At 41.2% G+C, this 11,677-nt stretch overlaps 1 protein-coding gene and 1 long non-coding RNA gene across 3 annotated transcripts in view; one reads left to right on the top strand and one right to left on the bottom strand.

Annotated features, from left to right (window-relative positions):
- Positions 1-4,315: 4,315 nt before the first annotated feature.
- On the bottom strand, positions 4,316-7,032 carry LOC140547978 (uncharacterized). Its single transcript, XR_011978535.1, has 2 exons — positions 6,973-7,032; positions 4,316-5,044 (listed from the first exon to the last, which is right to left on the bottom strand). It is a non-coding gene; the product is annotated as an uncharacterized lncRNA (long non-coding RNA).
- cep89 (centrosomal protein 89) overlaps positions 6,600-11,677 on the top strand; it is a 167,594-nt gene continuing 162,516 nt past the window's right edge. For both annotated transcript variants that reach the window (XM_072671305.1, XM_072671306.1), the window contains exons 1-5: positions 6,600-6,708; positions 8,889-8,995; positions 10,013-10,168; positions 10,921-11,125; positions 11,393-11,468. In XM_072671305.1, coding sequence (XP_072527406.1) covers positions 6,661-6,708; positions 8,889-8,995; positions 10,013-10,168; positions 10,921-11,125; positions 11,393-11,468 — 592 coding nt within the window. In that variant the 5' untranslated portion in view covers positions 6,600-6,660. The remainder of the gene's footprint in view (positions 6,709-8,888; positions 8,996-10,012; positions 10,169-10,920; positions 11,126-11,392; positions 11,469-11,677) is intronic.

Below are 11,677 nucleotides of genomic sequence, written 5' to 3'. Positions count from 1 at the left end.
GAACAGGTAAGAGACAAGAGGCATTCAACATATTCAGCAAGCACCAGAATCCTAGAAATGAAGTAGGCATGGTCTAGGACAGGGGTGGAATTCAGGTAACGGGAGGTAATAGGCCACATTACACACAGTCCTTCATCAATATGAAGATCCTTATGATCAGACTAAAGTGAGCTACTGAAACCAGTGGCACACTGAACATCAGTGCGCAGTGGTGACTCAGTGGTTAGAGCTCCAGGCTATTGATGAAGGGTTGTGGGTTCGATACCCGGGCTCGGCAAGCTGCCACTGGTGGACCCTTGAGAAAGGCCCTTTACCCTCTCTGCTCCCTGGGTGCTGGAGTTGGCTGCCCACTGCTCTGTGTATGTGCTCGCTGACCCTAGTTCACTAGTGTGTGTGTGTGTGTGTGTGTGTTCACTACCACAGATGGGTAAAATTTACAGTGCTAAATCACATTTCATCCCCTGTAGGAGCACTTCTTCATTACAAGAGCACCTAATTGGGCACTTTATTGTTTTCTCACAGATAGGAGAACCCTATACAGCACTGCATACCATTGTCTCTACAGGAAAGGGCACCAGTTGGGACACTGTAGGGGACAAAACCCCTATACAAATAGGAGCAGCATAGAAGGCACTCCATAACAGCACCCTTATTTGTTGAAAGTGCACTCATAGAAGGGCACTCACTAAGACACATGATCAAATTTTCAGGCACATCATCATAATTTATTGCAGTTTATTATTGTAGCAGCCTGGAGGGCACTCGATCTTTTGTTTTCCCCTGCGAAGTGCAGCCAATAGGGAGCTTTACAGATGCTTTTACAGATCTGCCCTTGAGTTTGACTGGCTGTTGTCCTGCCTCCCGGCTGAAATAGAGATTTCAGTTAAACAGTTGCTGTTGAGAACATGGAGTGTGTCCCAATTGCGTACTAATGGTTTTGGAGTATGAGGTATGTAGTATGGATGAAAGTGTCAAAGTGGAGTATACTCAAACAGCCAAGATACATACTCCAAGAACCGGTCGGTTTTTAAGTGTGGTTTTAATGGACACTATTATCCACCTCATCTGGAGAACTTGCAGTGACAGAGAATAGTAATGCTTCAGCACATCTTGTTAGCACTAACCTGTAAAATAAATCGGTCAGCCAATATTTGCCATTTTTTAATATATATATAACGCCGATATCCGTGTTTAGTAGTGCTGATTTAAGTCAGGCACGTCCGCGGTTATAACCAGTGTTATTGGTGAAAGAGAAGTAGAGTTAGGAAGACTCGGAGACTGTAAATGAGTACAAATTAAAGCACATTTCTTTTTACATTGTTCTGTAATGTTTACATAATTTCCTTCACGCAAAAAATGAAAAGAAATTAGGGGGTTGCTGCTATGTTATTTGCACTAAAAGAGATTTTTTTGGTGCAGCTAAGTCAAGTTTTTTTTTAGTTGGTTACTTGAGGACTGTTTTATATCTAAATGTTGAATGTTATTTATTTTTTAAATATATTTTAGTTGAATTGATTTTCATTTTCAGTCATTGTCAGTGTTCAATAAATGAAGATGTAAAGTTCAGAAATGTTGTGCATTCAACTTCTTGTTATTATTAGTGTGACATTTTAGCATGCAAATAAAGTTGAAAACATAATTGGCCAAAAAAAATCGGCAGCACATAGCGGCCATCGGCATCGGTTATAGAAAAACCCATATCTGTCGATCTCTAGTATGTTGTGCACTAATCTTCCAAACCCACCCTATTAAGATTAGTATATAGTCGAATACCTTATTGTATTAATGTGGGTTAGTTCTAACAAACCTATATCAGGCCGGTTCGTTTGTTGACACCCAACATTTCCTCTGAAAATAGTTGCCCCACTTTCCTGCAATAACAGCCTTTACTCTTCTGAGAAGGCTTCAGAGAAGGTGAGAATTTGATTGAATTCAGCCATATTAATGAGATCAGGCATTGCTATCGGATGAAAGCCCTGGTTCACAAATGGCACGCAAACTCATTCCACAGATAGATGATGCTCCCAGGGATCATTCCAGGGAATTCTTCCCAAAAAGCCTAATGCTAGGGATGTGGACACCTTACATCGGGCTTAGCTTGGTGCTCCAGAAAGTCCTATTCCATTTGCAGTGCTTCTCTAAGGAGATCATTCTCGAGCTGCATGTCAGCAATAGATGCACATTAAAGTAGCTGAACTCGCTAATTAGAAGGGGATATTCTGAACGTGTAGGATACATTTGCCTGCTGGACTGGAGAATCATTGCAGGCATTGGTAAGCAGGCACATTACACATTTCCCATGTGGCTCAAAATTCAGGTCCCATGACAAACCTTAAATAGCACTGCTACAGCTGGGCGAGTTTAGGCCCACAGTACCCTTGTTAATGCCATATTTGACCTGTAAAGACTTAATTGGGCAGTATTTGGCCCAGAATAGTCTGCTATCTGGGTTGTAGTAGAAGCTAATAGAACAGTACAGGGCAACAAGTCTGGCAATAACTTGGCAATAAACCAATTCATATGGATTGTCATGCCGCAATATTCAAATTTCTTATTTTTCTCTCCACATCTGTACTATATCATTTTCTTTTGACATTTTGAACAGCCCCCAAAGCCCATGTAATGGACCCCAAACACTGCAAACACTGATGACATTCTGGGGAATTAAAAATAAGCTCAATAGCACTGGCCATGGAACAGGTCTTGCTCCTGGACTCCCCCTACACAAGTGTAAAGGAAGTGTAATTTGCAGGACTTTCCCCTGGAGGAGCTGAGAGATACAGAAAGTGAAAGAAGCATGTGGACTGACGCAGCGTTATACAGTTCTCGCAAGCATGTCACTGCGTGTAACTATCCCGCCCGCTTCTCCAGAATGACATAGTACAGTTAGGCGCATGCATCGCTAATCTTCCTATTACAAGTCAGTGGAGCATCAACATGATTTTGAAGCTGTTATTTTAAGAGGAAAAAACTACATATTGCTACTTTAATCAGCTACTGGTAAACTGAATGTTGCAGGTTGTAGGTGTCTGCAGGTTGCAGAAATTGAACAGGTCTGCTCTGAAGCCAACCCTATCTAGATTTGTACCCAATACTTGCTCACGTCATCTAAAAATCCCCCCGACCACATGTATTTTCCCAGACTGTGCAATGTCTGTTGACATTGTAAATGGATAATGAAATAATGTGACCCATTAATATTTACACAAATATTTGCACCCATCCTGGTGATGAAGTGATAATGGCCAGGGGATGATAAAACAACTCCTGTCAGCTGCTATATTTATCATGTGTAATGAGACACTCTATACATAGACAGGATACGTTATCAGAAGAGTGTGTGTGAGAGACCTAAAATAGATGCATCGTAAAGGATGCCTGACGCACAATAGGATTAAGAAGTGTGTTAAACCTAGACTAGGCCTACTACTACTACTGACCTCTATACTGACCCAGAAGATCTGAGTTTTTTTATAGATAGAGATCTTAATCGGATGAAACCTAGCCTGTAAATAAATGTGCCTGATAAACTGTTTAAAAAAGGTAAGACAACACGGAGGACTTCTGCTGATTTGTCAACATGTGGGGATCATTGTGTGTGATCATTTGTACAGTTGTGCAAAGGTGTGTTTCATGGCCCAAAATCCTCTACCAGAAGGATAGAATAGACTGACATAGAAGGGATGATGTCCAGGGTTAAAGTGGTCAGGCCTACTGAGCAGATCCACAGGATTTCTGGACACTAGGCGGCTCTCAACCAACATAGGATTTAAAATACACCATATGTCCAGATTTCTGTGGACACCCCTTCTAATGAAAGCATTCAGCTACTTTAATTTGCACCAATTGCTGAAACATATGTGTAAATGCACATACACACACACATACACACACACACCTTTAGTTTAAGACTGTGTTCTGTGTTTCTTTGTTACTTGTCATACGTGTTGCTCTCACCAAGACAAATTCCTTGTATGGGTAACATACTTGGTGAAATAAAGAGATTCTGATTCTGATTCTGACACACAGCTTGTGTACGCCCTGTAGAGGAGCACTGCCAACTAGTACTATGTCTAATGCCAGGAGTGCCCCCCCCCCCTTCAAGCATTGAGCTGTGGAGCTTGATTTCAGAAGAAACAATGAATGAGCAGGTGTCCCAATACTTTTGTCCATATAGTATCTGTTGGCCATTACACTGTAATATAACTCAATTCATTCTGGTTCAGACTACCGTTTTTGCAAAATTTTTTTGCTGAATTTTAAATAATAAGCCAATCTTAGCTTCATTGCATTTCCAAGGTTGACAGAAAACGAATGTGGTGACCAGGGGGCCAGGATTTATTCATCTGTCCGTGGGGTCAGCTATAATCTTAATGTTGCATACACTGTGACGCGTCAGCAGATTACACCCGACACCTGATTGACCTGAGTGCTAGAGTTTGGCTCATTCTTGTTAGGTGGACGGTCCAAACCAGATGGTTATAGATGTGGTGAGGATGGGCTAAATGATGGCTATGCAGAACTGGATCATCAAGCCTTGTGGCAGATTGAATTTCTTCAGCTACCTCAGAAAGAACATTCACTGCTGTGCTCTTTTTTTTGGCTTTGAAGACCACAATCCTCCCCTACTTCAGGTTCCTGCATATAGTGGTGCCCAGGAACCTGAATGACTCCACAGTGGAAACCACACAGCAATGATATTTAGGGTGTTGGAAAGTGTAGGGGGCATCAGATGTCCACCATCATCTCTACAGTCTTTTGTGTGGTCAGCAACAGGTGGTTCTGACTGGCCTGGACTGAACAGGGCACCAGCTGCTCGACTTCTTGTAGGCAGACTCGTCACTGCTGAGAATTAGGCTGACCACAGAGCGGTTCTGCAAATGTCAGGATCTTCACAGACATCTTAGTGGAGAAGCATTAGGTGGTGTAGAAACCAGAGAGAAGGGGCAGACAACCTTGTGGTGATCCAGGCCAGAGCGTTCGTTTTTCTAGCCAGGCCTGCTGACTGCTCTTTCTCAAGAAAGTCATGATTCACTGGCACCTGCTATTAAAAAAACAACCAGTGAACATACATTAGGTTTATGATGGACATATGATGGAAAATGATGGACATTTAACGGCCCTGCTGCTTAAATTGGTTGACCAGCTTATCCCATGACCAGCACAAGCACAATTATTCACCAGCATGACCAATTCACCTGGTCAAACACCCATACCAAACTTGGTCAAGTTGGTCAGGCTGGCAGACCAGCTAGTTCATCAAACTCAAATAAAAACATAAGCTAAGCTGGTCAAGCTAGGCTAGGTTTGACTTCCCTGCATATACCTTTCTAATGAGCGCTCATAGACAGTTTAAAAATGATCTCCATTTATTTAATAATCTCCAAACTGTCTCAGGTATCGGCCATCAAGCAGCAGCGGTCAGCTATAGCGAACTACTGTACCAGTGAGTTTGAGTGAGTTTAGAGTGAAAATGTGGGCTTCCAACCACACATTTCTACCATATTCATGAGAACATGGACATGGACAGGTCTAGCATAAGACTAGTATTTTGGGCCTCTTTTTTCTCTTCATGATAGTCAAATAGACTGTCATGTTTAATCTTCTAATATTTTGCTCATCTTCTCTGTGTAAAATAGTCTTAAACTGCTTATATTATTATTATAATAGCAAATGCTTTAATACCCTTCCTTTTATACCCTCTTAGGAATCGGTGTAGCCAAAACACACCTGAACTAAGTGATTTGAAGGGTATCTAAAAACACCTTTAAAGGCCATGTGTGTTCCTAATAGGCCATATTCTGTCTGTTTTGAATGAATGTAATGGACAGCAAACCTAAGAGCTGAGAGTTTCCTAGTGTCCTAATGTCCTTTACACACATTAGGCCTGCAATTAAACCTTACTGATAAAGCCTAATGAAATGGCTTAGTGTGCTTTTTAAGACCAGCAGTGTCAAGTAGCAATTCTCTGTCAGAATCTTCACAAATAAATAAAATAATAATAATAATAATAATTAAAAAATAATAATAATAAACTAACATTTAACACTGGGATGAAATGGGATTGTCTGTTAAACTCAAGGCATCCACTCACATCCAACACATTTTCTCTAAGTGTTTAATATTAGTGAACCCTTTATGGTCCAGCAGCAGCAGCAGCAGCAGCAGCAGTCTACTGACCTAGCTAGTGCACCACACTTGCGGTAGAGCGTCGTTGAGAATGAACCGGTGCTGCGCTGCCTCTCTCTGAGGTACTGAGGTGAAGGTTGGCGCTCCCCCTGCTGGACACTGAGCGCAGTGTTCGAGCCACTCCGGCGTTGCTAAGCGGATTAAAGCTGGGCGCTGACTGGCTGCTCAGGCTGCTCTGCACCAATACAACGAGCTGTTGCTTGAAGGTCGCCGGAGCTGTAAAGCGTCTGGATACGCGAACTTCAGCAGACTTGGACCATGAGCTGTGTCTAATGTCTGAAGATAGCTAAAGCTAGAAATGGGTTTTTGAGGCAGAAAAACGGCCTAATTACTTTATTTGCACGAATATCTGTGTAGGTTGTTCCGAGTCCGGATAGTACCCGAGCTCGCCTGGCTCGGTTGTTGCAGCGGCGGCTCACCAAGTCTCACCAAGTCTCACCAAATCTCACCAGAACAAGGAACTTTTCCACCATGTCCAAGTTCAGCTTTAGTTTCAGAAGAAGCGAGCGGAAAGCCTTCGTGAGTTTGAACTGAATTGATCTGGTTACTGTCTGAGAGACACTCATCTCCGTCCTTTCTGGCTGTGTTCGCTGTGTTTTCAGTTCGCTAACGGCTAAGCTATGCTACCAGGTCTCGTAGCTATAGCTAGCTGGCTGGCTAGCTAACATTGGCCAAGCTTACAGCTAAAGTGCTCAGTTTACTTTAGCTAAAATTAGTAAAAAGGTATTTTTGCAACACAATTCTGCTAAATGTCGCTTTAGACAGAAATTCAGAGTAACTTACACCCACCAGATCCTTTTCCTGCGCTGTTTTTCAGGGACCTCCTTAACGCTCCTATTCGCATTCCGCAGTTTCCCCTCCGACCAGAGGAGGGCAGTACATCGTTTAATTAGCCAGGTCACTTAGTCTGTTAATTAGCTACAATGAAATAAAAATATTCTCAAATAATAATTAGTTTATTTGAGGAACTCTTTGTGCCACCTGCTTTTTCCTCACTTGCTTTCTTCAGTTCAGCCAATGTAGAGAGCTGTGTCTTCTGCTACATCCCACCTCCCTTTCCAGCACATTTCTTTTTATTGTATTTAATAATAATATAAATATTTTTTATACCACCATTTTTAATAATATTTAAAATATCCCCCCAAAAATATATATATATATTTATTGTTTTTGACTGTGTTTTTGTTTTGTTGCTGAAATTTCTTATTGGCACTGTTCATTCATTTCAGCTCCAGCACCAGTGTGGTTTTAGACTGCTGTCTCTGTCCCTGTCTCTGTCTCTGTCTGCGACCAGCTGTACATCACTGTGTTGCTCCTGTGCTGTCACTGCATATTTCTGAAGTTACAGGGTCTTCTCAGCGGTGAACTGACTCCACTCATCCATCCTTAATCCATTCTTAATAAGGGCCGACACCCATCATGATTTCCCCTGGCGTTCTGCTTCATCAGCCCTCAGAGCCTGGTTGTTCCTGATGATATTTTGAGAATAGTCAGATTAACCATCTGACTGACTGTAGATCAGTACATGTACCTCTCCCTTTCAGCCCTTCTGGTGTTTCTACTTTTGTGATTTGCTGATCATGTTGTTTTTTGGTTTAAATGTACTGTACTGTAAGTATTGTGCATCTTCAGAACTAATGAGGGATGCCACTCAGTAGTCAAGCTTATATAATATTTTGTCATTTGAAAGGATGGATGAGTTAAATATCTGTGATACTGACATGCTTCATATTTTAGCAGAGGTCAGCAATAGTGAACTACTGTACCAGTGTGATAGGTGTGTGTAAATCCATTTATTCAGTCTAGCATGAGACTAGTATTCTCTTCAGTCAAATAGACTGTCATGTTTAATCTTCTAATATTTTGCTCATCTTCTCTGTGTAAAATAGTCTTAAACTGCTTATATTGTTATTACAGTTAAAGTGATTATTATTATAATAGCAAATGCCCCTAACAAACCCTTCCTTTTATACCCTGTTAGGAATACACACCTGAACTCACCTGAAAGGGGTGTCTACATACACCTTTTAAGGCCATGTGTGTTCCTAATAGGCCATATTCTGTCTGTTTTGAATGAACGTAACATTTCCTTGTGTCCTAATGTCCTTTACACACATTTGGCCTGCAATTAAAGCCTATAGAAATGGCTTAGTGCGCTTGTTAAGGCCAGCAGTGTCAAGTAGCAATTCTCTGTCAGAATCTTCACATAATATAATAATAATAATAATAATAATAATACTAACATTTAACATTTAACCCAAAAGGTTTTCATTGTGAGTCTGCCACAACTCTCATAGAAGATGTGTGTTTACTTGCGATGATAGGCAGTATTCTAATATTTGTATGTTTCTAATACTTTTCCCCTGTATATAAGTTGTATTACGAGGGCATTAACTCATTCAGACAGGAATATTAGCATTCAATTCAGTGATTCCTAAGCAAATCCTTAGGGTCTAGCAAAATATGCCACATTTCTGCTGTACTCTAGTGTGTTGTGAAGTCTGGTTAGAGAAACTGATTTAATGAATGTAATTCTGAAAGCTCTATGGTCAGGTGTTTTGAAATAAACTGAGCCATAGGATGTCTGAACTGGCACTGAAAGCCACTGGGGTAGAATTAGACCAAGCTGACTGGAAACGGGTCACATGTCATTCATTATTTGTTCATATGTGATGTTGTACTTCTGTACGTCTCTGTAGAAGCACATAGCTCATGGCTTGATCCCTGCTGCCACCATTGCCCCCCGACCTGCTGTTCCCCGCACCCCTCCCCCTCGCAGCCCCAACCCCTCGCCAGAGAGACCAAGGTACACAAACTCAACTCATCACACTCTTTCTGTCATCCCCATCCCTGTTTTTCTTCTCTTACTTTCAGAGACGAGCTCTCCACAGACTCTTTTTCTCACAGCTCACATGAGTGAGAAGCTCAAAGAGAAAATAGTCTGTTTTGTGAAGTGAATCTGTTATGAGATGTATTGTACTTTATGTTCTTGTTTTGTTGAATTAGATACTGACATTCCCTGTTATCTGCTTCACACTCATTTACGAGTCAAGATGAGACATCTTTATAATGTTTTAAAAGAGCAGTGTAAAGTCTCTTGAGATTCTTGTAAAAAATATCATTTATCTCCTTATAACAGTCTCATAATGATGGATTTCAGCTATATTAGCTAAGGTCAAAATGTTCAAGGTTTTAAACATGAAGATATGATTTTTGCTGTGTAAATCAATCATTCATAATCTTGGTCCTAGAGAACCACCCCCAGCATATTTCCTATATTCTCACTTCACATCAGAAAGGGCTTGTTAATTGTTGAATTAGTTGGATCAGGTTGGTTGGCGTCATGGCAATCTCAAATAGAATTTTCCAACCCTGCATACCTGACTAATTACTGCCTTGAGAAGTCCTTGATTATCTAAAGGGCGTGTAAGATTTGGGATGGAGATGAAATTTACAGGCAAGTAGCTGTTCAGGCAGGGGGCTGAAGATGACTGCTTTAGAAAGTGCAGAGCAGTGGTCATTTGGATTACTGTGGGGCTTTAATAGTCAAAGTAATACATTCAATTAAAATCACAAGCCTTTAATTAATAACATAGACGAGATGGGTCTTTAGTCTGCATTTGAAAACAGCATGCAGCTCAGCTGTTTGTTTCACTAACTTGGTGCCAGGACAGAGATGTCTTGAAAGATAGTGGGTCAAGCCGAACAGTACTTGAAGCTCAATAGGCTCTAGGTATGGTTCGGCATTGGATCATTGCCGAATCAGGAAACTGTATCATCCTTTCAATCTAAGCACTTTTCTTTCTCTTTGTTTATATCTCAGATCTGCTCTGGCAGCGGCCATATTATCGTCCTCCTTGACGGGAAGAACCGTTGCCATGCCCCCTGCCCGCCACAGGTCCTATTCTGAGAGCGACTGTTCACACACAGACAGCCAGGCTGGGTTTGAGCCTTACGCCAGCACTGCCCTCTACACCAGGTAATCTAGAGAACTGTGTGAAACTGTGCCACACCTCATCATTCAGTTTGCCATTTATTATGTCGACTCTGTATTTGGAGTTCTATGTCTAAAATCAAAGTGTGTGTCTGTTGTAGCTGTATTATAGCAGGGTTCAGTATACTAGGCTGGAAATGAAGTGTAGGTTCTGTTAAAAGAAGGAAAAGCTAAGAAAATAATATAAATTATTGGGTAAATCCGCATGGATATGCTGAGTCAATGCCTTTTTTTTATTAATCAAGACAGAGCAGTAAATGTAAAGTAAGTAAACTGACTGACTGAGCCTCATTTAAAGCCATTCTGAAATTCCTCTCTCAAAAGTCAAAAGAGTCCAAAGAGAAGATAATAGCTTTTTGAGTAGCATTTTCTGTATGTGTGTAGAGGTATCAGGCTTGCTTGTGACACCAAACAGGTTTAAAAGCATCAAGATTCATTCAGGGATTATTTTTTTGGTGTGATGGTGTGGTTTATGAATATAACACTGCACGCAAATGAGCAAAAAAGTGTAACTGCACCTATATTGCATTATAGACAGTAAAACACACCAGTGATCCTTGTTTATGAATGTGTAAACATGTAACCACAATGCATTTTCCTCTTAATGTCACAATCAAACCCGCTGTCTCCCGCTGTATTCTATAGAAATGGACCAAAGTAACTGCAGTTGTCTTGCTGCTCCAGATATTATACTATTGTCTGGACCACAAATAATGCTCTCTTTTCCGTCCATCCAGAGATCACTGGCCAGACTCTGTGGCAGGCAGACCTCGTCTGCCCTCTCCAAGACCTGATGATGATGATGATAATGAGGATGATAACGAAGATGAGGAGGTGATAGAAGGAAACGTGGAAGGAGATGAAAGTCATGTGTATCAGTCCCTAGAGAGACAGAGCAGAGGTCCGGATATCGAGGCTGTTTATGCCACGCCATTAAAGAAGGTAGCGTTGTGCAGTTGTTCCTGATTGATTGCCTTTTCCAGTCGGCTTCAGAGTTTTGTGGCATTGGCTCTGAGCATCCTGCAGGTGGCACCAACAGCCCACTGGATTGATGCCCTGCATACACTAAGATCATAGCATGCTGTGTCGGCTCAGTGTCGATGCTGTGGTTTACACTGTTGCACTCATGCATTGAAAATACACCATCAATTCTGCATTAGGGATTTCTGTGTGTCTATTTATACATAGTGTATTAAATGTCTCCTCTAGGGCTCTTCTCACTCACAGCTGGACGACGATACTGACAACTCTGCATTTGATACCGTCTCTCCTTTAAACACTGAAGGTGTGTCCCTGAAATGTGAATAAATGATCACATTAAATACGTAATTTTTACATTACATTCTTCTTTAGTTTGCTGACTTTTTAAGCGGTAATTCAGTTGCTTTAATACATTTTATTCCTGTAAAAATTCTGTACACACCGATTTCAGTGCGTAATTTCAGTAAATGCACTACTACCTTAGTTTTAATACAGAACGGAATGCCGTCATTA

This window comes from Salminus brasiliensis, chromosome 25 (assembly GCF_030463535.1).
Source record: "Salminus brasiliensis chromosome 25, fSalBra1.hap2, whole genome shotgun sequence".
Lineage (NCBI taxonomy): Eukaryota > Metazoa > Chordata > Actinopteri > Characiformes > Bryconidae > Salminus > Salminus brasiliensis.
This window is presented reverse-complemented; position numbering and strand designations above follow the sequence as displayed.